This window comes from Homalodisca vitripennis, chromosome 4 (genome assembly GCF_021130785.1).
Source record: "Homalodisca vitripennis isolate AUS2020 chromosome 4, UT_GWSS_2.1, whole genome shotgun sequence".
In the NCBI taxonomy this organism is placed as follows: Eukaryota; Metazoa; Arthropoda; class Insecta; order Hemiptera; family Cicadellidae; genus Homalodisca; species Homalodisca vitripennis.
The window spans coordinates 186,358,540-186,386,489 of record NC_060210.1 but is presented as its reverse complement, the minus strand read 5'-3'; the positions used below and the strand labels follow the sequence as shown (position 1 = coordinate 186,386,489).

Here is a 27,950-nt window from a genome sequence, read left to right as displayed (position 1 = left end):
TAAGGGTAGGAATTCTTGATTATAATCTATGGCTTTAAATATCTACAAAAATAATGCTTGCCAGGGAATACAAGATTAAAACCGAAACTCCTTGACTGATGACGTTGTTAAAACCTTAAAATGGTGTTTTTATCGATAAGTAAAATTGATGACACAGCAAAATAATAGTTCTCACATTTGATTAGATATGTCCCTTGTTAAATATAGTGTATCACAAGTCGTATGATTAGCCAGTCCAAAATTAACTGATAAGTTGGTTTTTTTTTTTTTTTTTTTTTTTTTTTTTTTTGAGAACTAATTCCACAATAAAATTCAGTCTATACATAACCTGTAGTACACACAACAACCTAATTAATTCCACAGATTTTATACCAAATTAATTAGTATACTTTAACCAGCAAGACGACATGACCTTACGATAAAAATGAATTCAGCCGATAGCATTTAAAAATAAAACAGTATTTTTAATCTCCCCTCTTCAAAGAGATTGAATACAAGTGTATGTTCAATGTTTAAAAGTGGTAAAACATTTTTGACAATTTGACCGTATTAATAATTTTGGCTTTTCTAATTGTGCGAGGATTTCTGGTATTTAGTGTTTTTGTCCTTTGTGTTCATTTGACGTGCCATAAGTGTCAGAGGTGGTGAAGAAGAGACTATGTCGACCTATTTATATTACTTATCCGCTGTAACTCTGGCAGTTCTGATGATCGTGTATCTCTTTGTTGGTGATCAACAGTGCGATTCCTATAATAAACCCTGCAGTGTCAATTCTACCCCAACTAGAAACCAGCGATCAGGATCCAGGACTGTCTCAACGTTGCAGTTTGTCGCTGTTGTAAGTTATAATCTAACATGTCTCTATTTATGTGAAACCGTTGGCTAGACAGTGTATGGTAGGCTAAGTAAGGTGTCAAACTTAAAGTTTTGATTTTTGACCTTAAAATTCAAGATATATTCTTCTCTCAAAATTAATAATTTGAAAACTATTAAAGCATTTAGTGCTGTTCGTCACTTTTCTTTATAAGTATCAGACTCAACACTATTGATGAATAAAGACTTACGTGCATTGGTAAATTAGTTGTCATTTTTAAATTATGATGTTTATTTAAATGAAAACTCAGGTTATTTATTGCATTGTAATTAGAAATTACCTTTACGGAGTAAATGTAATGCTGTTCTCTAGTGCAATAAAAACCATGAATATACATACGATTTGACTGTATTACAGACAAAATAATGAAAAAAATAAACTTAATTTTTATAACACACAAAACTAAACTTTGTATCTTTTATATTGTTTATTTAGCTTCGCATTGTACTGCTATTTTCATTGTTTTAATGGGAATGGCTCTTTTAAACCAGACATCATATCTTTTAAATAACCCCTATAAAAGTAAATGTTTATGTAAAATTTTAAATTTGCAACTTTTCTATAATACTTTCACTACTGTTTTCTTTGGAAATTTCAACAAGCAAATAGATACCAAAAGAATCATAAGGGAAATCTCAACTGAAACTTATTCGTTTATTTTGATTTTCACCTCTCAATTGAGTTCCTTATTTAAAGTTCACAACAAATTGACAATTGTTGGCTTTAATAACTGTTGCCTATCCTTTTCATCACAGACAAATTTTAAATTATATAGTTAAACTTGAAAGACAATAAAGAGTACAAGAAACATAGCGTGAACAGCAATAATTGCAATGGACATTTTAGTGTGGCAGATCTCTTGTATAAAACATTGCTGGTAAACAGGTATTACGCTGGGTGTCCTTTCGATAATTTATATTAGATGACATGAATTTGTAGGTTGGGAGATCTCATAGGCTAATTCAGAAATCCCATAGTCCTGGAAATTGTGTAGGATGGAATACCTTAAAGACCAAAGCCTTCCACTGACTTAAAAAGCCTCCAAAAGGCTAAGGGATCCAGCAAGTTCTCCCAAAACCTGTGCGTTATAAATTTCCAAAACTCTTATGGAGCCGTAAGGAATGTGTAAGCTTTTGTATACCAACACAAGACGTTCTTAGATGCTGACTGCATCCTCTATCATAAACTTCCAATGGGTAGCTAGGAACCTTTATGGGCCGAGATAATCCTGAATCCTGTGTGCTCTAAGTGGCCGAACACACCAAAATAGAGAGACGTAAGTCCGAAAACTTTTAGAAGAAAGAGGTTTCTATAAGCCCGGCATCCCTAATATTTCAGAGGGTGGAGAAACACAATGCAGATTTAGCTAGAGCTATACAGGTCCATAACCTTGACAAATTTAAATCTTGCTATCTTTAAATTTAATTACTCCAAAATAATTGTGTTGGTGTAATTTAGATAACATTTTCAATCTTTAAATAGTTTATTCACATTACGCTTATTATATTTTAATATATGCCCTCTATTTTATATTATATTACATAAATTATATTGTACAGCTATTATAACTGTTATAGTTTAGCCGACACGGAAGTAGAGCTCCCATCCTCTCGTATCCCAAGAGTGATTATCAAATGAACGACACAAAGATTTGGCCACACGGAGCAGGTCAACTCACCACGGTAAGTTTCTATTTCAGTCAGTTGTAAAGTACGAATATGAACTGTAAAGTGTTTGTTCATTTACTTTCGCCTATAATTATGAGAACGATTTTGTTGTCAAGGGAACATTTTTAAGTAAAAGGGCATCAAGAAAGGTGGTAATGAAATTGTCAAGCAATGTATGACACCTCATTAAGCGATACATTTAAGTGCAAAAATCCTCTCAGAAACAATGGTTTTATACTCTCGTGTTTTAAACGCATTGTGCCATAATTAGGTAGCAAAAATGTGATTTAACTCCATAAATTCAGCTTACGGAATATTATTTGTCATTTTCTTAAACCCAAAGTTTTTACAAATAATTAAAAACATTAATTATGGATGCATGCGCACGATCCAATCTCCAGTCCACGCGAAGGCACGTGGTACAGTCAAAACAAGAGTAGAACTGCAGGAGAGATTTGTATTGTCAGTAAATTTCGGATCGGTCTGTACTCGGTCAAGCCGTGAGAGGGGTGTGCTATTTGGGAGTGGGGGGGACCGGTCATTCTCCCCGCCCCGCGCTTCTTACTACATGGTTTGGCCTGTACCTGTAATAAATTCATTCCAGCCGCGAGAGGGGTTTGCTATTTGGGAGTTGGGGGACCGGTCATTTTCCCCTCACCGCGCTTCATGCTAAATGGATCTGTTTGTACTAGCATTAATGAATTCGTGCTACATTTATTTCATTACTAGTATACTCGTATGGCAGCTTTTATTATTTAACAGTACATTATTTAACATTTGAAGATAGCCAATAAAGAAAAAAAGATTCTCCAGTTTCTTAGGAGCTACAGGCCCACAACCACCTCTAAGCGCTGCCAGCGCATGCGCATGCGCACGAGCCAATCTCCAGTCCACGCGAAAACGCGTGGTACAGTCAGAATAAAAATTAGTGACTGCAGGGCGGACTTGTATTGTCAGTTGATTTCGCAGCAGTACTTTTTCGGTCGAGTCACAAGAAGGAATTCCTATTTTCGGTGGTGGGGGGACGGGTCACCTCCACGCGCCGCGCTTCTTGCTAAATGGTTCGGTCTGTACTAACAATAATAAACCCATAAGACATTAATTGTATTGCTGATTTACTATGGTAGTGTTTATTATTTACAAATTCAACATATATTTATAGATGGCTTTGTGTTCGCAGGGAGGTCGAATCCGAATGTACCAGCTGGGTGAAAAGCTTCGCTCACTGTACAACGGGTTCCTGGATGACCTGTACCACCCAGGGGATATCGTGGTCTACAGCACTCGCTTGGAACGATGCTTCACCAGCGCTCAGCTGATTCTGGCCGGCCTCTACCCACCACGAGATTTTCAAGTGTGGAACTGCAACATACCCTGGCAGCCTATCCGTATCTTGTACTCTGACAAGGACCACGTTTTGGTAACTGTGCCAGTAACTGAACGACTTATTAGTCATAAAGATAATATTTTGTATGTTACTAATATCGTTTATTATTTATAAAAAATTAATTAAATATAAGAGCAATCTTTAAGAGTTGGAAAAATCTTCCTAAAATTTGATTTTATTTTCTCTGTGTTTAATATTATGAAATTTGTACTCATAATAAATATTTGCATCGTATTCGCATCACTGATTTTAGTATTATTTGTTCATATAAATTGTTTACGATGATGTGATTATTTTAGTATCCCTCGTGAAACGTTTTGAAAACTACCATGATGTTCAATTGTTATGGTAATTGTTTGGTATAGTAAACTGATTACTATAAGAGATGATCTTTTTTGATAACAATTTAATTTATTTTTTGAGCCACGGAGTTTATATAGGTTTTTATTTATATGTATTTGAATTTTCAGATAATACTTTCTATTTTGCCAAAATATCCAAACATGTGTCCCAAATTTCGCACCGAACAAGAGAAGTCTTTGGCCAGACTGGAACGAGATTTCGGCTCTAATTTGACACGAATGTTGGAATACTCGCTGCCTTACATGTCTCTGGACGCGGGCAGTCATGCGCTGAACACCTCAATCGGTTCAATGTGGATGGACACTTACACTCTGTGGGAGTCGATAGTCAACCCGGTAAGTTGTACAGGTAATACCAACTCGAATACCATAAAGCATGTGGCTTTAACTTGACCGAATGCTGGAGCATGAAGGGACTGATTTATATCTTCACAGAAGAGGACGTGTTAAATAGGGCTGTTAGCTCTAACTTCACCTGGTGAAATAAGGCTTTTATTAACTTTTAGTACTATACTCAAATAGTAACTCTCTCTGGGAATAGGCGAAATTATACTAAAACTTCAATAAACTGAAAAAAATTTGACCAGATACTCATTGCTCTGGAAGTATCTAACCAATCTAGTAAGTATAAAAGTAGCTGCTAATTATTTAAGTGGTTTGTAGGCATTTACCTTCAACGTATCTCGATTGCTGGATCCATATTTCATTACTAATGTATTCATGTAAGGAATAACATAATAGATACATATATTCACCGGATGATTAGCAGATACCTCCAACCTCTGGGAGCCTTCTTCAAATTAAATTACATTATGTAACACCATCAATTTGGGTAGAATGAAAGAATAAAAGGTTTTTGGGCATGTACCATCTTTATGTGTTACAAAGATATATTTCCTCATTTCGAATATTAGAATCTATCCCTTTTCTTAGGGTCAAGAACCTTAAGGTTAAGTACGTGACAAATTAAAAATGAATTAGTCTATGACGATCAACTTGCCATAAACACAATTGAGAAAAATGCACATTAAAAAATGAAGCCTGTACCTAAGGATCAAGAATGATTAGAATAAATACCAACCATATTACTCTTCCCTAGGAGTGTTCACTTCAGTCTGGTTTGTACCATTCCAGTTAAACCTACAATGGATAGAGTAAAATCCTATGTACCGCTTATATTCGGACAAACTTATGGATGTCTCGAAGTGGCACGTCACCAATCGTAGACATCCATATATTGTGGGATGCAGGGTAGATTGATAGGTCTAGTCTACTGCAGGATATGATTGTTGAAGTTGGTGGGGCTCCTTAAATGTTAAGGGTTGTTGCTAGCCTAGACATAAGGGTGTGTTACCCCTGCCTGATTTAACTGTAGAGCCTGGTACAGATCTGGAATTTTCTTTTTCCAAGGAGACTAAGATAAATGCTCAAATTCTCACTCATACATCCTGACAGAAGGCTAACCCCTTACCCATCCAGAATATCCTATCATTCCGAAAGGGGCACAAATGTTCTTTTTAGGGCTAAGGGCAATTTTTCAGATTCTTGTTCTAAGAGAACAAAAATAAACCATGTCACTGTACAAAACACGTGCACCGAACAGTACATACACCACACCCTAGAGAGGACGAGAGATTAGAGAAACCTCGTTACTTCAATGTCATAATATAACCTAAAATGTATCATCTTTCTCTAAATAATATTTTCATATGATCCACCATTTCAGCTTTTACAAATCAATAAATTTAAATACGATTGATTATTTTATGTCATTATACTTTTACCCCGAATGTAATTTAATCCTCATTTTTTGCAAGCAATAGCACTATCTAATCGTTACATTAAACCTTTTTTCAACATTTTTAACAATGCAGTCAATAAATACTGTCTAGCATGTAGATTACTGTTTTTTCTACAGGAGAAGGAGGGTCTCAAACTACCAGCCTGGACCTCAGAGATATATCCTCAGCCCATCACCTCCCTTATCGCAGAGGTGTTCAAGGCTACTATCGCCGGCTCTGACATCATGCTCAGACTGGTGTCAGGTAACACTAAAGTATATAACATCATATTAATGATTGTTTCTATTTCACTATCAACTGGTGTTTTAACATTTTGTGCAAAGACATTGTTTTGGATTAACCTTTTGACAATAGAGATAGATTCTCACTGTATTTTCATTATCAAAATGGAAAAGAGCCCAAGGAAACCAAGACGTTTTTAATAAATCCAGTTAAGTATTGTGATGATTATGTAACATTTTGTAAAGTTTCCATAATTTAACCTTAAAGTAGTGAATCAATGTGATTTACACTGTCTTGCAACATAAATAACTTGTGTAGAACGTTTAAATAAGTTTTGGACATACTAAACGAAGTAAAAGGGAAAGGCATTAAAACGTATAAAAAATATTTAATGATGTATGTGCTTTTAGCCTTACATGTGCATTGGGTACAATATTTTATTTAATCTACTTTCAAATGAGTTAAGTATATATAAATGTATTGATAGTAAAATGTACGAAAATTACATTCTAAATAATGTTATATGTATTGCTGAAATTTCATTGAATATAAATATGACCCATAAAATACGAAATATTCCACTTCAAAATTGAAATAAATATGAAACGTGTTTATGTATGTATAATATTATTGAATTTATTTCCAAAAATTCATATTATTATACTTCAATGAGCCTGGCGATAAGGGCCTGTTATAAAAGGGGGAGCAAAAGCCGTGAAGCGCTTGAGAATCTGAGCGAACCAGTTGTACATGGCCAAGAAAATATGAAATATTGAAACAAAAATATAACAAATTTACCTTGTTTATGGGTTTACTTTCACTCACGAGTTTGAAATTGGAAAATGTAGACATTTATTTTTTTAGTAAGAACAAATTATAAAATAACATAAACAACCACTCTTTTTGTGGTTATGTTCTGTATGTAGGCAATTCGGTAACATTTTTAGACTTGGCTTAGTTAGTAGACTTACCCGTCTAAAAATGTTACCTGAATCACTTTACCAGAACGTTCCTTGTTAAATTGTGCAGGAAAGTTTCGTGGTAAGACGTTTTTCCGTTTCCCTAATCTAAATACAAAACCACTGTTGTTTCGTAAATTAAGTGGGTGGGTCTTTAAAACAGAAATTATCAGGATTTCGGACATTTGCCATCGTTGTAGGTTATAAAAGGTATAACGCAACATTTCGAGGATTGAAATTTATCCTCTTCGTCAGGTGGGGGAGGTATTAGTACATACAAACATAGCGAAACTGACGAATAGGATAGATTTCAATCCTCGAAACATTGTGTTACTTTTTATAACATATAACGATGGCAAATTTTCGAAATCTGGTTATCCTTTCAAACCTTCCATCGTCAATAACAAACTTTAAACTAATAAATAAACAGTTCGGATGAACAAAACATAAAAATAAAATAATTTTGGGTGATAACTTCAGTACTTCATAATTCCATATAAAATCAAAGCATTTAAGGACATAATCAGCAAGGAACCAAATAGTGTGGGCAAGAGATGTCGGGATGGGTCTTCTGGAACTGATTGGTTTGAAATAGTTTAAGTGTTACTGAAACCGTTAGAACTTTCGAAGCGCTGTTGCAAGATGGTGTTGAAAATTCTGGGAGAATAGTAAGAGTGGATTAATTGTAAGAGTCAGTAACAAAAGCCGTCGTCCAAAATCAGATATTATTAAAATCATAAATATCCTGCAAAATAATATGTTCTTTTCGTATTATCTGCGAAAATGGTTAAGAACACACCTTCGACAGACTCATTATTCATTATTATCGATTGACAAAAAAATTATCTCCTAGATCATAAAGTTTTCTTGAGTCACAATCGGGAACCAATGGAATGGAATCAGTCCATCGTCATCACATCTACACAACTTTTAAATTGTTTGCAGACATAGGAGAACTGTATGACGCTACCCACAATAACCTTGACTGTAGTTGTAGTACCTGTCCAACTCAACTACGTTTATATCTATAAGTATTAAGTTGTTTACAGATTCCACAGTTAAAGTAGGTAGCAATCGTAAGTTAGTATCTTATTAGTTAACTGTTGTGATACCATCAAACTATTTTTCACCTCCGCTGAACAGCTAACTCTTTGTGTCCTACGCGTACGCTTTTTGTGGAAAGGATTGCTGGTAAAGAAAGTTCCAACAAAACTATATATAAAGTAACCTTAAACCAGGAATAAGGAACGACGTTTTCGACTGATTACCATTGAAGATTGTTATCGCCTGAAAGAATGCTATTTTAATGTTATTAAATCAAATTAATCTTATCAGCATAGAATCAGAATGTTGATTATTGTGCCATAAAATTCAAAAACCACGAAATGGATCACCATGAATGGTCAGTCTAGTCGTTATCTAAGCTATGGTTTGTACGAGTATCAATGCGTGGCCATGGCACAGTTGCCAAGAGTTTGCGTAACTGGAGTTTTTCTCTACGTGTTTATATATCACCTGTGCTACTTATGGCACTTTTCGGCAACCGGGAAACCTCTTGATATTAGATTTTACTCTTATACTTTTTAAGAGAAATCCATTTGCAAATTGTTATGACCTCTTCGAAAATTTAATTCGTAACCTTTTGGATAGATAACCACAAACATAATCCTACGGTGAAGGTTTTATATTGGAGATAAAAGCAAATACCCACTTATCGATATTTTATAATTGTACTAATTGATCACAGACCGTTATGAACTCCATGACGTTTTATAGTCTTCTTGTTGATAAATAAACTAATGAGGACTACCCAATTAGTAGTGGATATTATGTTATTTGAAAACAAGAAATTAAATCGGCTGCTCGTTATCAGTAAAAAGTTTACTACTTTGACATCACATTCTGTAAGCATTGGCATCAAGCTTCATGCTGATTAACAATGTTGTACTACATTCAGACTTAATGTAGAACTACTACGGTACAATATATTTTGTCCAAGGTTTAAAGAAATATTCCTAATTCACAAACTCTTAACTGCATTGCTATTGAAAGGGATTTATTTTATTTTTAATGACAAATTTCTCAAAATAAAAAACGTACGCAATAAACTACCCCTCTCCACTCCCACAACCGAAATACATGAAAGTATCTGGTTAAACAACTTTATAAGTAATCATTTCTTATAATTACTTCTATTGAATTACTAGTATATTCTCCCAAGTGATATTCTATTGGCTTTCTATCTCAGATAAAACAATTAATTTTTAAAATTTTGTAGAGGGGGGTGTGGAGTTTAATTTTCATTTTGATACCAAGAGGAAGTAATGGGGAGATTAATACGCTATCTACTAAATCAAAGAAAAATGCTTACTTTATTTACAAATGATTAGTGTAATATGAACAAGTTTTTTTTTAAATCAACAAATATAATCAGAACCGTACGTGAAGGGGTTTCCGCCTCAGTTGGGGAACGGGTATTCTGGATGCTTCTGCATTCCTCTCAGAAGATCTCCGCAGAATTTTCTTCCATCTTCTCCTTTGTCCAGAGCATTCAACTCTGCCATCTCCTTGTTGGTCAGCACAAAGTCAAACAACTGCAAAATGTGCCAACCAATTTACTATTCTGTAGTCTCAAGTAAACTATGAAATCTCATTAAAAACTCTTGGAGCAATTGGAAAAATATGTTAAGTGCAGTAAATGTTATGAAAACAACACTTTTTAAATATAATGTATTTCTCGCCTGACAAAGATACCTTCGGTTTGAAAGGTCACGTCCAAAAAGTAAATGATATCGAAAAAATGTTGTTTTCATAAAATTTACTGCAGAATTAAAGCTCAGTAAGACTATCTGTGAACATGGTTTTTATTTTCCTTACTTGTTGATTTTTAAGGTTTAAAGTACTGTCAGAAATTTCCTTTCCAGATAGTACCATACTTTCAGTTATTTTATACCTCTCCTTTGAAAGATATTGTATTTGCGAGTTGTAGGAAACATGGGATATGGTGAATGGACTCACCTGAAAGTTCTGTCGGATACGGTCAGGATTTACACTCTTGGGGATGATGTTGATGCCGGACTGGATGAGAAACCGCAGCAGAACCTGAGCTGTTGTTTTGTTATGAGATTTTGCAATGCGTACCACCACTGGATCCTCTCTTGGATCCTCATCTTTCCCTCTGGAAAAACAAAGCACTTTGTTACATTGACTTTGAGAACACTTTCTTTCCAACATTATCAACTTCATGGAACTTCACATTCAACAATTAATTCTTGTTATCTGCATTACAGTAATTTTAGACAGTGTTCTAAACCAATAACTCACCCTTCTAATGTAACTCCTGCTTTTTTCACAAACGCCACCATACCAGAAGATCCAAGCGGGGCGTAAGCAGTCATGATGATACCATTGTCCTTGCAGTACTTCTGCAGATCCTTCTGCTGCAAGTACACATGTAACTCCACTTGGTTGTTGACTGGTGGAATACGAGATATCTTCTGGATCCTCTCTAGCTGGTTAATGTTGAAGTTGGACACTCCTATAGCTTTTGCTCGGCTTTTGTCTACTTGTTTCTCCATCGCCTGCAAACACCACAAATCAAAGGTTTTTGATGCACGATTTTGAAACACTTGAAACTTTGCTCTCCCTTCCACATAATACTCTACTATCAAATATCGTACGAAGCGAAAATATCTTTACCTTCCAAACAGCAAGAATGTCGGTGGTTGGATCCAATTTAAAGGACCCGTCTTCATTGCGAGGCCTCAGACCTATACCAGACTGTAGGCCGACGGGCATATGTACAAGATACAAATCCACGTATGACAATTGCAATGCTGACAGAGACTGCTTCAGGTAGTCCTCCACCAAATCTTCGCGCATAGCGTTGTTCGGTAACTGGAAAACATATTCGTATATTACAAACTATATAAAAAACAAACAAGAACAAAAGTTTAATGAAGACCAATTTTGACTTGCCTATCTCAAAACCCACAGTTCAGTTCTGGCCTCTAAAAGGGGTATACTTGAATACAGGATCAAAATTGTAAACCCTTAGGTTAAAATTGACACGTTCCTCCGAACCTAGTAGTCAAAGGACACAAAGCCAATGGGGTAGTGAAACGGATACAACGGTTATCGCAAGATAAACGGATCAAGCAACGTCGAGTGTGGTTGCTGCTTGGATGGGTGACCGCTGAACGATCCTGTCCTTGCAAGTACCCCGCATGGCCGGCCGTTGGTAGTGGTTAGGAAGCCACCTTTAAGCCTTTGGTTCCCAAGTCAAGTTTTAGAGAGGTCATGTTAGCCCTAACTTAGCCTTGCAAAATAATATATCTTTACTTCACTTTACTTTTAAGTTCTATACTTAATATATACTATATATAATATACTTTAAAGTTCAATTTATCACTGATGTTCTTATAGTAATTTATTTCACTTCAGTCTCATAATTCAAACACAAATGATATAGGATTGACTAATCCAAACAAACTGATATGTTCTTGCTTCACACTATTTTATCGTGATCATTTCATTATTTACTTTATTTTTATTGCAATATTATTATTTTATTAAAATATGAATAATGTGAGGATAAAAGAATATATCTAGAATCTAGATTCACCATGAAATACTTACTAACTAAGGAAACTATAATACAGTTTAAAACACTGAGAGTGTTTTTAACACAGCAACACAAATGCTGTAAAATGGCCAATCAAAACCAGTTGACTCGATCTTTTTATACTTTATTTTACCGTCATCATTATATTATTTAATGGTTTTATTGCTCAATTACATTTATAAAAAATATGAATAATGTGAAATGAAATATGAATATTTATAAAAGATTATATCCAGAATAACTAAGAAGAATATATAATACAGCTTAAAACTGTAAGAGTGTCGATTGCCGATCGGTCTAAGACGTCAGACTTTAGATCTGAGTTAGAGATAGCGTAGATTCAAATCCATAGACTTTGTCCAAGAGAACTTGCCGAATAAGGCTTAAAAGGGAATGGCTTCTCCTTAAAAAATAATATGTGATGTTTTTCACAACCTGAGAGAACAGTAAGGCTCGCTTGATGTAAAGTGTTTTCAAACCAAAACATCACACAACTGTTATCTTCGTAGTTAATGCTGAAAATATAGTATTAATCCAAGATAAAAGTAAGGCGCTTTTAGGTGCCACTTCATCCAGTAAATATAAAAAAATAGAAATATGAATACGATATTTATAAAATTAAGAAATATTTTATTAAGATTGTCTTTAATATTTTTATAACGGTATGGAATGTGGTATTAATTTGCAGAATTCTCTTTTTCAAAGCAGAATTTTAAAGTTGAACTAACTTGAAAAGGAAGTAAGTATAGTCCTTAGTACCTTGGTAACAATGAAGAGCTCCTCACGCTTGATTTTTCCGCTGTCCAGCCATTTTTTGAGTACGTTCCCGATCATCGCCTCGTTCTCATAGGCAAAGGCCGTGTCGATGTGTCTGTATCCGGCCGTGAGCGCGGCATCCACCGCCGTCTCGATCTCTTCAGGGCTGGCCTATAAGTGTAACAAATCTTGAGGTGATACATGTATTCATTAGATAAATACGCACCAAATGTCAATGCTAATGGCGCAGTGTAATTGGAACGATTATCATCGCAAAATAACCGGATCAAGCTACGTCGAGCGTGGCTGCTGCTTGGATGGGTGACCGCTGAGCAATCCTGTCCTTGCAAGCAGCTCGCCTGCTCGGCCATTGGTGGTGGTTCGGAAGTCACCTTTAAGCCGTTGGTCCTCAGGTTAAGTATTAGATAGGGCTTCTTAGCCCTAACTTCGTCTGGTAAAATAAGACATACTTTACTTTACTTCTTACTAAGTATAAAAATGTACTGTCCAAAACAGCAGTGAATGTCTTCGACATATCTCTTTCTGCTTCTTCGAATGAAAGGTAGTTTTCACATGTGCCTGCCATTTCAGAACATTAAGATGAAGATATATTATCGGTTAGAAACTTAATTTGCACAACACATAGTCAAATTATGTAGCACAAATCCCAATAGCCGCTATATTAAAACTTTTGAGACTAGCTAAGGAACGTATTCAACCAATGAATAAATACTGTTTTATGACCACATTTAGACTAGATATATTACAAATACAAATGTTATAGTTTTAACGAGTTTTATGACATTTTGGTATACTACTCTAAACGTTGTATTCCCGCTATATGGAAAACTTACGAGACTTCACAAACACGTAAAAACAACCACTGTCACAAATGGCCAGAGAATTTATTTTTCTTCTACGACGCGTAATAAAAACCATTCCTTTTCCAGACTTTGAACGGCCGTCTTCTTAAAACCTTAATAAATGAAAAATATGCAACATTAAATATTTTTAACGTATAATTACTGGTGTATATTAGGAAATAACCGTGTGGAAAGTTTGTTTATTTGTATTTGTGATTAATGCTCGCGAACTTGAAACGTTTTACTGTTTGAAACAGGCTAATTGAAACACTCTACGTGCAAATAGTACGTTTGTATCAAGGTTGGTGTAATTCAATTAAATAGAAATAAAAGAAATAGACTGGATCGGGGTTATAGCAAGAATTTAGGCAGGAAAATATTTGGAGGGGAGGGGGTTAATACAACGTGTAATTTCTCAAAATGAAAAGAAAGTAAGACTCCATTTTGTTCCTTAAAAAGTTCTTAACCCGTATCTGTGTTGAGAACGATCTTTCATCAGTGTATGTCAGTAATACTGAATTATTTAAATAATAAGAGTCGTTTACTAAAACAGTAATTGAAATAATTGAAAATTTGGGGGGGGAGTCCGGACCCTCTGGACCCCCTCGCTGGCTACGTCCTTGGACATAGGTTGGCGTCAAGAGAAGCCGGGTCAAAGTGGTATTACCAATTATGTGTGTGTGGGGGGGAAGAGAAATACTGAAGTCATCTATACTAGTGAGCGTCGCGCGCTATTTTTTAAATACTGTAAACTATTCATCTGTTACAATAATGACTATTTCACTCTACAGTAGTAATTTCAATGTAAAAATATGACTCAACTTCTATCAAAAACACTAATACTGCGTCTAAACACATAATTGTCGTAACTAAGGAAAGTTAGAATAATGTTCGTCTGATTCGTATGAGTGTACACATTACAATAAATTATGTACACTTCATCAATACGTAATAGCTAATTTCTATTATTATATTATTCAGTTCTTTTTCAAAAACTTTACCGCTTACAAAAACCCCCTGACCAAGTCAACAAAAACTTTCTCACAAAAAAGCTTTTTATGTTCTGCAATTAAGAAACATTTTGTTACTACGTTTGATAGCTTATTCTAATAAACATAATAAATTAACTATAAATTTTAAAATCCTATATTATTATAACTCTACCCGTGAGTCTATAATTTTAGAATTTTATTATAGTTAACCTAGCACGTTTTACGACAATGCTACTGAAACAAGGTGAGTTAAAACTAAGCGCCAGTTTTGGACTGTATATCAATGAAATTATAACCATCCAGGTGTTTCTTCTGTAATGGCCCTTGAATGCTTATTCTATTTCTTCTTTATAATCTGTGCTAAAAATGAGTAGGAGGGGTAACTCTATAAGTCATCTACGTCCCATATTAAGCTGTTATTGCAATAGAACGTACGAAAGTGCATCTCAATTAATAGCTAATGTAATTCATCAAAACTAATTAGGTTTAGATAGGAGATTTTGGAGTTTCAGATCCACGATAAACTACAAGTAATGAAAACAGTGTGCAACATTACTTGTCATTCCATTTATTATTCGTGATGAAGAAATCAGAAATCTATTACAACAAAAAACTACTGAGTAATTTCTAGTACTTACATTGTAAAACTTATATTCAGAAGCAATTAAAATTTAATATACATATATTTACATCGGTAATAATTGATCATTTTTCCAAAATTGTAAACCTATACTCCATATTTTCATGCTAAAACATACTATATTATTGGAGGGAAATTAAATTGTTACCACGATCACACTTACCAGCCAAGTTCCCAGGCCGACATAAGGCATCTTAATGCTAGCTGCAATTAGAACAGACCTTGCGGTAATAGAACTTGCCATGTTTCACTAAAGTTGCACAATACTCTGAAATGTAAGCAGTAAAACACAACAACACGAGTAGGCACACTATCTGTATAACACTGGCATCAGCCACTCTACTTATAGCAATACTCCCAATATCTTATCTAGAGTGCAAGATAAAGTGGTTTGATTAGTTACTTGACGGTACAATCTATTGCATTGGTATTAATATCAATCTCAGAGCGTCCGGTGTTGTGTTCACTGATAAATCACTTGTCACCGACGAAAATATCGGATATTGTTTCAGAAATATTATTAGCTGATAAAATATAGGAATGGGTAAGTAAATTTATTCTCAGCTTAGATATGGTTGTGTAATAAGAAGTCTTTGCAAATCAAACAAAAAAACTAAACTAGTCATCTACATATTGGATGTCCTTGGAACTAAAGTTAAGTTGTTTACGAGTTACGATGTATGTAATTTATTAAATGCGTATTTTTTCTTGATATAATAGGATTGTTTAATATAACAATGTATAATAATTTATACTGGTTTTATCACGTGATAATAATACACTCCACTGATGCTCCATTAGTGCGCAGAGGCCCTAGAGTTGTAATTCACTAAAAAGGTAAGCCTGAGAAAGTCCATTTGTACTGCTCGAATTCCCAGAATATCTCTAATAAAAAAGAGACCCTTGATACGATAATTCCGATTGCGTCATACGTGTAGTTGAAATACAGTAAATTGTTGATTCAAATTTGTTTTTATATTTTATTACTATACACTACACAGTTTGCTTGTAAACTCTCTTGAAATTTTTACAGTACATGCTCTTATTATATACTTTTACATCCTGTATTTTTTATATTTGTCTTTTATACCCAGCTTATTATCACATATTAAAACATATTATTTATTATTTATAAGCAATTCTTTGCCCGCATATTATTATAATTACTCTAATGAATAATCAAGGTTTTCCATTACAAACCTCATTAAAAATTGTTATTATAATTCAAATCATAAAATTTTCAGATATAATTCCTTGTGGAGAGCCTTCTTGAGTCAACAAATGTTTAGCTGAAACCAAAATATTCTAAGAATTTATTTGTGATTGCATTTTTTTGGCATACTTTCAACGGAAACCCTTGAAAATAGTCATGACAAAAATATGCATAATTTATTATAAGTAATGCTGTACATTTAAACAACAGCAAGATGTTGAAATCTCAAGATCTTGATATTAATAGAAAAGCAAACTCCTAGGGAAGGGCCCGGGATAATCAGGAAAGGTCTGTAAATAAACAAAATATTCTACCGAGTCTACAAGTATTTTACTTCGTTAAATCTGTAAACAATGATTAAGTAAACGTAGGATCACACTTTGTTTTAGACTGTGTTACTTGAACCCCAAACCAGTTAAATATCCTAGACTACCAAACCAGTTAAATATCCTTAGCCTACCATGGTTGCCTCTGTATGATGACATTATTCACGATATCAAATCAAATCATTTCTTTATTGCTTTTAGACAATATATAACATTGTATAGCAGTCGTCATATATTCAAACAGCAAATACTCTACACACTCACACACAGTCAGACTTACATTTCACTCATTCACACTAATTCACACTATCTTTGGATCCAGATTTTAAATTTTGGTAATTTAAGATATTTTTAGATATCCCAGCGACTCATCATAAACTCCTCTAGCGAATAAAATGCTTTTGACACCAACAGGCATTTGAGACGAGTTTTGAATTGGATTTGATTAGTTGCATTTTTTACACTTTCAGGGAGCTTGTTGATTAAGCCGACGCCAACCTGATGCGGTAAATGCTGAGATACCGCCAGTCTATGACTATGGACTCTAAAGTTGTCCCTGGCTCTAGTCTCATACTGATGAAAGTCCCTGCCCCGGACTAAAGTGCACTTCGATTGACAGTACAGGATCACATGAAACATATAGAGACAGGGCAATGTCAGCAAACCCAGCTCCCTAAAAGAGTCCCTACACGACTCTCTGTAATTCAACTTTGCAATAATTCTAATTGCCTTTTTTTTGAAGCCTGAAAAACGCGTTCCATCTTGTGTTTGGCACAGCCTCCCCACAGTCTCAAGCCATACGCAAAGTGCGGATATATGAGACCGAAATATGCCGTCATTAAGACTTCAGGAGAACAGTATTTAGCTAGGCTTCGCAAGGCAAATATGCCAGAAGTAATTCTAGCACATATATTGTTAACGTGGTCGTCCCAGGTCAGACCTTGATCAATGTACATCCCCAGGAATTTCGTGGATCCAGTTTCCTCTAAAAGGACATCGTCCACAAATACAGCAGGTTGCCTTGCAAATTCCCTTGGTCTTAGGCAGAAATTGATGACATTTGATTTTGATTGGTTTGTTTTCAAATTCCTGTCAGTAAAATACTGAATGCATGAAGTCAGTTCCACAAATGATGTGATTTCCAAATCTTGTGTAGTTTTTCCTTTGAAGCAAAGAGTCGTGTCGTCGGCATACTGAATCAGATCACCATGCTGGATCACTGAGTTAAGTCTACAGACGTAAACTAAAAAAAGAATAGGCCCAAGAATAGAACCCTGAGGGACACCGTGGGCTATTTTAATTTTACTAGAGATGACATTCGAAATCTGCACGCATTGATCTCGATTCTTAAGATAAGAAGCAAGCCACGCGTTTGGCAGACCCCGAACGCCACATTTTTGTAACTGGTGCAACAGTGTTTCATGATGCACACAGTCAAATGCTTTGGATAGGTCAAGAAATATGCTGAGCACTTGTTCTCGCCTTTCCAGGCCATCAACAACATTGTTCAAAAGACTGTTTACAGCGTCAATTGTTGATCTTTTTTTCCTGAAGCCAAATTGTTCAGGATTTAGAATTTCATTGCTTTCTAGAAAGCTTTCAAGTCTTTCACAGAAAACCTTTTCAAAAATTTTGCTGAAAACTGGAAGAATTGAAATTGGACGATAATTGCTGGTTTTGCAAGGATCGTCTTTTTTAAAAATTGGTATAACTTTAGCTGTTTTCAGTAGACATGGAAAAGTTGCAGATTCAAATGAAAAATTTATCAATTTTGTGAGTGGCCTCAAAATGTACCTAAAGCAACGTTTGAGTAACCAAACTGACATCCCGTTAGCATCACACGATTTCTTTGAATTTAACCCCTGTACGACACGAGCTAACTCCTCCACACACACAGGGGCCAGAGCCATGGATGCAACCGGTTCCCTAACACCAATTTCATGATATCGAGGTTCTGAAATTGACGAATCAGTTGACGCCACAGAAGAAAAATAATTATTAAACTCGTTGGCAACCTGCAACTGATCGTCAATTACGCGTTCATTAATTTTGATTGATATAGACTCAAGGTTTCGGTCCAAGTTTGATTTTTGTGCCGATTCATTGATTATTTTCCATGCAGTTTTAGAAAAGTTTTCACAATTTCTCAGGGCTCTATTAACGTCATGAGCTTTAGCAGCTTGAATGACTTTTCTATAGACCCTTCGATATGATCTGTAAAATGTTTTAAAATTTTCGTTTTGTGTTTGGACAAATATTGAGTGAAACAATTTGAGTTTATCTCTGGAAATGAGAATCCCTTTAGTTAACCAGGAATTATTTTTGGGTTTAAAATTGTTTTTGGTTTTTTTAAAAGGACACGAAACGTCTAAATAATAAATGAAACGGTCATTGAAAGCTTGATACATGTCATTGACATTCTCAAAGCTGTTCAAAAAGCTCCAGGTTTCGTTTTTTAATAAATTGTTCAAATTGGAAATGTTTTGGAAATTGAAAGCTCTTTTAATTTTAAAAGATGATTTTTGAGTTTCTATTTTACATCCATGTATCACAACCTCCTGCGTGAAGTGATCGGAGACAGCCGTATTCAGAAACAGAGACCGTGACGTTAGGAATGTTTGTAATGACGTTGTCGATGGCAGTACTCGTCATAGCAGTCACTCGTGTTGGGGAGTTCACGGACCAATTTAGATTAAATGAGCTTAAAACATCCCTCCGCCGCTGGGTCAGGGGGTCGGTGGGATCCAAAACGTTGATATTTAGATCGCCAATTATAGTAAATTTCGATGAGTTTAAGAAAAGACAATTTATAAGATTTTCGAGGTTTGTAAAAAAAGATTCGGCACATCCATTGGGTGATCTATACAACCCTACGATTGATATTTTTCCAAGAGTTTTAGATATGATCTTAACACCACTGGCCTCAAAGTTTAGATCGGTAATGTGATTAATTTTGAAATTTTCAAACTTCAATGGTGCTTTCACGAAAATTGCCACACCGCCCCCTTTAAAGTGCGTTCTACAAAAATTTGATGCCAATTCATAATTTTGAATTTTGAAAAAATGTATTGTTTCAGTTCTGAAACCGTGTTCCGAGACAACAAATACATCAGGTTTGAGTTCGTCACACATGAGCATTAGCTCATCTATTTTATTGGTTGCACATTGGGCGTTTTGATGTACCAATATAAACTTTTCAGTTTGTTTTGAATTAGAAAACTTTTGAAATTTTGGCAAATTTTGAGTTGGGTATTTTTCTAAATTTTTAACTGGATCCAAAGTTTCTCCTAACCTTTCTTTAAACAAGTGTCGACAATTGAGTTTTTTTGGTTAGGAGAGCGTCCATTTTCATTTTCCCTTTCAGTGAAGGTTCCTGCTACGGCGTCAGCGTAGGTGTCAAAATTTCCGGGACGAACTATTGGATGATGTGGAGTGTTGTCCGTGCATGGAGTGTCCAGAGAGGGCACTTGAATGGGAGAAAGAGAGCTAGTTGATTGGAAGGGGGTGGAGATTGGTGATGACTGCAGTTTGTTTGGGGATGTTGAATCCGGATTACATTTTATAGGAGAGGGAGGGGATTTAGAGAATGGCAAACGACCCACTTCTACCAGACTTCTCACCAACAGTCCGGCCAGAATCCGCTTGCCCGACAACCTCAGATGCAGACCATGGCGAGTGAACCAGCGCCTTTCTATGCTGTTGATGTTTAGCAGCTGGGCTCCCTCGCATCTGGCACATAGCTCCTCGATATAATGGTTCACGGCGGTGGTTGTCTGGTTCACTATATGGTCGACTGGGAGGTCGTGTCTTTGAGGGATGGTGGCCACAATGACCCGGGATGAGGCGAGGCGGGCGATTATTCGCTGCTCCAGATGTCGGTAAATACTCTGAGACTCACCGTTTGCAATATCATTAGTGCCGGCGAGTATGACACAACAGCTCCCAGGTGGTGGCGGGGCGCCGGACGTAGCATCGAGAAGTCCCGCTAAAGGCTTACAGATCCCACTTACTGTCGTAGGCAGTTTCACACGTTGCTGAACGAGACCGGCCAGATGACGTGCATGGCTGTCCCCCTCGATAATAACGGTCTGGAAGGGTAAATACGTTGTAGGCTGCTCCTCTTGACGATGTTCAACCCCCATCGTATATCCCTCCCGACTAATGGCCTGAGTTGTAGACTTTTTCCGAGGGTTTCTCTTCTTCTTATTCTTTTTCTTCCCTTTCTCCCCTCCATTCCTTGTTTTTGGAGAAGCAGTCTCATCGAATTCAGGTAAGGTGGCCAGGGGTGTAAATTTGTTTTGGGTCTCGATTGGGACATTCTTCATTGGGACGACAGTCCAAGTCTCAGTGCTCTTCCCGCGGTGGCACTCACATCTATCAGCCTCCGCTCTTAAACACAAGTTGTCGGCTTCTAAGACCTGGATAGTATTTCTGAGGCGTGATACAAGACTGTAAGTTTCCACACACCGTGGATCCTGACAGGCATTGGGCACTTGCTCACACTGCACAGCGCGGTCGATCTTGGATACGCATGATGATGGCTCGATCCGCGAAGTATCTGCCACGAAAATCTGATTGGTGAATTGCAGGAGGCGAGTATCTGATTCCACCGAGTGGTCTAGGACATCTTGATATTTTCTTTGAAGATCCGCAATCTGCAACCTCAATCTCATGTTTTCGTCCTCTAATCCTCGTAGAGCCACCGGTGCATGTCCCGCTGATGACGCGAGAGGCGTGGATGACGAGGGAGGTGTGGACGACGCGGCAGGCGTGGACGACGCGGCAGGCGTGGACGACGCGGCAGGCGCGGGCGAGGCAGCAGGCACGGGAGATGTACCAGGTGTGGGAGAAGATGACACACGTGAAGACATAAGGGATCTCATTGTTGACGGGTGAGGTCCAGAATGTTTTTCATTAGAAGAGACAATCGATTCCCTATTTACATCCGTCTTCAGCGTAGCTCCACAAGATCTACCCAAGCAACGCCATATAGTTTCTCCACTTTTTAGTGTATAACTTTCTCTATATTTATAATTATTGTGTATTATGTGAGGTTTGCCGTTTTTTGTTAATTCTATTGAGATACTCATGATTATTTATTTATTTAAATATAGGAAAATTTAAAATTATTAAAAAGTTATGCACACGTCAAGTAAAATAAAATAATACATAAAATAAGCTTTAATATAGTTAATAAAAAGTCGACACAAAAAGATAACTGGTAGTCCTTGGTATCGAACTCGGGTCCTTGAGTTTATCAGTCAGTGAGCGTTCCACTAGACCAAACCTGATTGTAACATTAAGTGCAGACACTTAATGATAAGGTGCGTCCGGCGTGATGTCAACGAGCGTGTGCACCTGTTTGCATGTTTTATACAGCACAATATGTACAGTAGATTTAGAGGTTATAATAAAGTTCAATAAATTAAAGTCTTACCACGCCTAAAATTCTAAACACTGATAAAACACAAACATAGATACACATTTAAAATTCACAACTAAATACATACAAACATTACATTAAATTACAAAACTTTGGTCAATTAAATTAAAATGCCACACGATATAGAGTCGTGTTGGTAGTTTGACAGTGGCGCCGCCAACCGGTATGTGATGTAGTGGTGGGAATAACTGAATGAAAATAACTGGTTAGTTAGGTTATTTTATTTTAACCGATTAGTCGGTTATTTTTGCTGCATCCAGTTAAATTAGTCTATAGACTAATTTTTCTACCGACTAATTTTCTATAAGTTAACTGATTGATTGTGCAGACTTAGTCTATATTTGAATTAATCGGTGATTCTGATCGGTTATTTTAAATTAGTCTTTAGATTAGTTTTTCTACCGACTAATTTTTCTATAAGTTAACTGATTGTGCAGACTTAGTCTGTACTTGAATTAGTCGTTGATTCTGATCGGTTATTTTAAATTAGTCTTTAGATTAGTTTTCTACCGACTAATTTTTCTATAAGTTAACTGGTTGTGCAGACTTAGTCTATATTTGAATTAGTCGTTGATTCTGATCGGTTATTTTAAATTAGTCTTTAGATTAGTTTTTCTACCGACTAATTTTTCTATAAGTTAACTGGTTGTGAAGACTTAGTCTATATTTGAATTAATATTTGATTCTGATCGGTTATTTTAAATTAGTCTTTAGATTAGTTTTTCTACCGAATAATTTTCTGTAAGTTAACTGGTTGTGCAGACAGTCTATACTTGAAATGCTCGTTTATTATAATAAGTTATTTTTATTACTGAAATATCGTTCTTTAGCGATTAACTTTCGGTTAACTTTGGTGATTAGTAATTAAAATAAATTATAATTTTGCAATTTGAACGGTAATTATCTTGTAGTGTTATAAATGATATATGATAATATAACATTTTAAAATGTTATGAGTATAACGTAGGCACAGAAAAAAGTAATAATACAATTACAGAATTTCGTTTTCAATTACGGTTCTGCCAGTGCGGGTTTGCTTGGAATTTTTTGATTGTATATTCAGGTCCGAACTCAGACCGGGTTTTCGTACAATTTCTTCCGGAGCCAGTCACACGTCTATATGAAGGGACTGTGTCTGGTGGGGGGACACGACGGGGCCCGACCGAATATCTTTACCAGGGCTTTGCCAAAGCTAAGTACGGCCGTGAGTAAATTGGCCGCGCCGCGCCGCGTACCTGTCTCAACAGGAATGGTTCATTCCCCCACCACCCCATCCCTTTGACTCTCCATACCTATCAAAGAATATAAATAATCAGTTCAGTTCGCACCTTCTTATCTCCAATAGAAGATCTTCTTTTATCAAACTTTGATGTTTGATTTTTTATAAGACATAAATAAAATAATTGTGTAGGTATTATGGTTAAGGTGTTTCGTGAATAATAGTGTTTTGTTTAAATACAAAAATGAAATGCGTTATATTGAGAGTAAGTTAAGCAGAGCATTAGGCTAATTGTTTAGGTGTAATTGTTATCTGTAAATAAACTCTGAAATTGTGTACTAAAATGTGGATTGAATTTAAAAGGTAATCGGTTATTCATTCGACTAAAATAACCGATTATCGAGAAAAATAACTGACTGGTTAGTCGGTTATAAAATCCATTCGGTTATCCCATCACTAATGTGATGGTATTATTGAGTTTCACGTTCTAATGTAATGCTGCTGTTTGGTTTTTAAATATAGCATACCCGCAGCGTATTGAGAAATTGAAAATGTTCGTATGATTCAGCTACGATTATTTAAATAACTGTACCATGATACTTTTATATGGTAAAGCAACTTATTTTACGAAAATATTAGATCCAATATGAATTTTAAGTTAAGCTGCAGTTAACCTTTCTCTAAGTATAGTATCTGGAATATGATGCTGTCACAGATTTGACTCCTGGAATCTGGAGTCATGTTCGTCTGATGAGGTCCAAAAATGACGTTGACGAAATAGTTTTAACGAACTCTTTGTATTGTTCCGATATCAGAGACACCATTGTCTCAAATTTCTCAATTACACTCATATATGAACCTGATGAGACAGTGAGAATCACCTGAATTATGATATATTTTGTTTTCTAGATGTCTCTAGTAAAGGGACGTAAAGAATTCATTTCTAACTTCATCGTCACCTACTTTTTTTGGATCTGTTCAGACGAAAGTTACTCCAGATTCCAGGATGGAAGTCTGTGACAGCGTCAGACAGACGCTGCACTAAGGGAAAGATGAGACTGAAGCTGATCACATCATTAACACCTAATTTTATGTTTAGTATGTTATTCAACCAATGCATATTAAATCCAAATTTAAGCACATTTCCTTTTATTTTTAGGACAGTTATTTCAGGAAGTGGTCGGTTTGATGGAAGCCAGGCTAAGAAATGAGACTAGTTTAGCGAGTCATTTCTACCTCCATACCGGCCATGACATCACAATAGTGGCAGTTCAGCGTATCCTGGGTCTGACAGACTCTTGCCACTGGGTGGTGGAGCCTAGCTCCGCCTTGATCCTAGAACTTCATACGGACCCAGCCACAAATGGATCCCACATTAAGGTGAGATGTCCAAAAGATCGTCTAGATATTTTTGAATATGATTATAGAGAATCCCATCTAAATAAAAATAGGTATAGAAAATGTATAAAAATCATTAGTGTTATGCCTGTATCTATGTTTGTGTAAGTAGAAAACAAAGAATAAGGCATTTACACTTTCAAGATAATAAAAACCTTAAACACCATTTTATTTCAACTAAACGGTTTTATTAGTATGATAAATTAATAAAATATTTGGATTATAATAATATTGGTGTATGTCTGTATCTCTGTATGTGTAAGTAGAATACAAAGAACACGCTACTTATATTTTATTACTTTCAAGATACTGAAAGTCTTAAACTTTATCGAAAATGAAGGTTTTTAGTAGTGTGTGGTAAACTAATACAGTATGTGAAATATAATCACAATACTATCCATTAAAATATGTTCAAAATTTGTCAAATACGACTTTGATACTACAAGTTTTACCAGATGAAGGCTTTAAAATTATTATTGGAAACTCCTTATAATGTTCTACTAAAAACTGTACTGGCGGCTCGCGACATACATTTGGTACTTAACAGCAGCAGAGAACATTGATATTTCTATTTTGAAACAAATACTATATCTTCACTTCAGTTAAAAACTCCTTAGCTTTTCAAACTACAAACCACACTAAATACCTAAAAAAAATAAAAACACATATTTAAACCAAAGCATAGTATGAGTAATAGTAACCAATAATATGACTAGTTAATACATTCTTGGCAACACTTGGTGCTTTGCGAATTTGAATTTAGGTTTATTTCAATTTCCGCTTAGTGCAACATCTGGAATCTAGCAATCCCAAACACAAATAGGGTGAATCGATAGGATAGTCTACTGTGGATGAAAAATGTCTTAGTGTTAAAGGCTGTTGTTAGCCTAAACATAAAGGAGTATATCCCCTACCCAATTTGTCGAAGAGGCTGGTACAGATCAAGCCTCCCATTATCCTAAGGTGACATGACTGAGATAGACTATACATCCCGCTATCATCTCGATTCACTCATTTGATCCCCCGCCTCAATTGTTCTCGACGAAAGGCGACCCTATCCTACCCATCCTGAAAATCCTATCACCCCGAAAATAAACAAAAATGTCATTTTACGACTAATTGCAATAGGGGGTTTCATCACCTTCTTGTTCTAAATGAACAAAACAGTTATTTGAATCATGTCTGTGGTCTTGAAAGACTAAGTAAAGATTAATTTACAGGTCCTATACATAGACGGTGTGTCGGAGGACTTGGAACCTGTTGAGCTTGCCATCCCTGGTTGTGACTATCCTTGCAGCATTTACCAATTAATGAACATGACGGAGAAGTATTATAATGTAACAGACTGGCATAAAGAATGTGAAATTTAGTGTTTTTTTAAATATATATTATGAGTTTAACAAATCAAAATAATTATTTTATTAATTTACCTTTTTAAATGTATAATGTATCTGGCTATAATAGTTCAGCATTTTCAACCAACTTAAGTTATAACATAAGAAAATTTTATCCGTACTGTTTTCTGCCTTTTTTATGTTTTTAAAAAATAAATGTATTTCTGATATTGGTTCATGATTTGATTAATGGTTCAACTAATATTCCAATATTAAAGAATAAATATGCAAACACGCCATATACAAATTTTAAATATATTTACAAAACTATTTATGCGAACGATTTGAGAGATTTCACATTTAAGAATATTACAAAACTTTAAATGTAATGAGGAACTTTAAAAAGGCTCCCAATTATCATTCTAATTTCCTACCATTAAAAAAACTTTTGGTTGCTATTTAAAAAGTATGTTATAGCATAGTTTTTTTTATCCAAACACACAATTAAATACATACGTGTAACACTATGCACAGATTGCTAAAGAAAAACATTTTTGTCACACTTTATTAAGAATTATAAAGTAAACTAACTAAACAGAAAACATACTATTTTAATATTTGAAAGTGACATCAGAGTTATTTATGTATCTTTATAATATTACCACATGTAACTTTTTCGTCCAAGAAGATTTTAAAAATAAAATATATACTTAATTCAATGAGTTTTTTGGATACCTACCTTTGTCTAATTGAATGTACAGTTATGAGTTTTAAAAGGAGCAGTAACTTACTTCTTACTGATATTCTTAGACATGTGGTTACAGCCAAAGATATTAAAAACACACTAGGTAACAGTGAAACTCCGATATATATGTCGGCAAATTCTAGGAATGTATTAAAGGATTTCGAACGTTTGCCATCTTCACATGTAGTCACAACGTTTAACGCCACGTTTTGAAGATTAAACTCTATCCTCTCTTTCTGGTGTAAAAGCTACCTAAGGCATTAAGAAATTAAAGACCTAAAACAATGTGGCAGTGCCACTCAAATTTAAAATAATTAAACGATATCTGATGAACAGCATGAAGAGAATGATGTTTAGACTTCATGCAATTCGTAATTTCGGGTGTGACGTTATTGTGCTATTTGCTTCTGTGCAAAGGCATCGCTTGGGTTTATGCTTTCCAGTCTATACTTCATGCAGTTCTTCAGGTATCGCTTGATTATTTTAAACTGTGTGGCATACCATTGACAATTTTTTTTATTTATTTAGAGTCTTAATTGATTTTATACCACAGTTTTATACCTGATTTCAAACCCCAGCGTTATACTTTTGTAAAACATAGCAAAGAAAATTGCCAGAAATCCTATTATCTTTCTAAAACTTTAAATCGCCAATAAAAAAGTTTTAACCGTTCTATAACTACCGAATCACTAGCGAATTTAGCTACAGGTCCTGCTTAATAAAACCTTTATAGTTTTTATATTTAAAAATGTATTTTAATTTTATATTACCCATACCAGAATCAACTTGTTACGAGGCTATTCTGGAACGAATTAACTTTAATGAACATCAAAAAGACTTCTTTTGTATAAGTGATCAAACTATCAGATACTCAACAAATAAAGTTCTAAATATCCGTTCACAAAAATATCATTCGGTCCCAGAGGATAGTAATTAACAAACTGAAAGCGGAATGATGTTATGCAATAATTTAAAATGGAAATATGCTAACCTTACTATCCCGTTATGAAACGTATATATATATATATATATATATATATATATATATATATATATATATATATATATATATATATATATATATATACGTTTTTAATTTCTTATATATATTATCTTCTTATTTT

General features: G+C 35.1%; 2 protein-coding genes across 2 annotated transcripts; one reads left to right on the top strand and one right to left on the bottom strand.

The window, feature by feature from the left end:
• Positions 1–336: 336 nt before the first annotated feature.
• LOC124360764 (lysosomal acid phosphatase-like) lies at positions 337–26,311 on the top strand. Its single transcript, XM_046814643.1, has 7 exons — positions 337–838; positions 2,452–2,556; positions 3,722–3,961; positions 4,399–4,626; positions 6,209–6,335; positions 24,509–24,729; positions 25,968–26,311. Exons 1-7 carry the CDS (start codon positions 659–661, stop codon positions 26,115–26,117), a joined length of 1,251 nt encoding a protein of 416 aa, XP_046670599.1. The 5' UTR covers positions 337–658; the 3' UTR covers positions 26,118–26,311.
• LOC124360765 (1,5-anhydro-D-fructose reductase-like) lies at positions 9,627–15,469 on the bottom strand. The gene is made up of 6 exons (XM_046814644.1): positions 15,312–15,469; positions 12,657–12,824; positions 10,973–11,170; positions 10,598–10,854; positions 10,292–10,451; positions 9,627–9,867 (listed from the first exon to the last, which is right to left on the bottom strand). The coding sequence occupies exons 1-6, from the start codon at positions 15,390–15,392 to the stop codon at positions 9,733–9,735; spliced, it is 999 nt and encodes a 332-aa protein (XP_046670600.1). The 5' UTR covers positions 15,393–15,469; the 3' UTR covers positions 9,627–9,732.
• Positions 26,312–27,950: the final 1,639 nt, after the last annotated feature.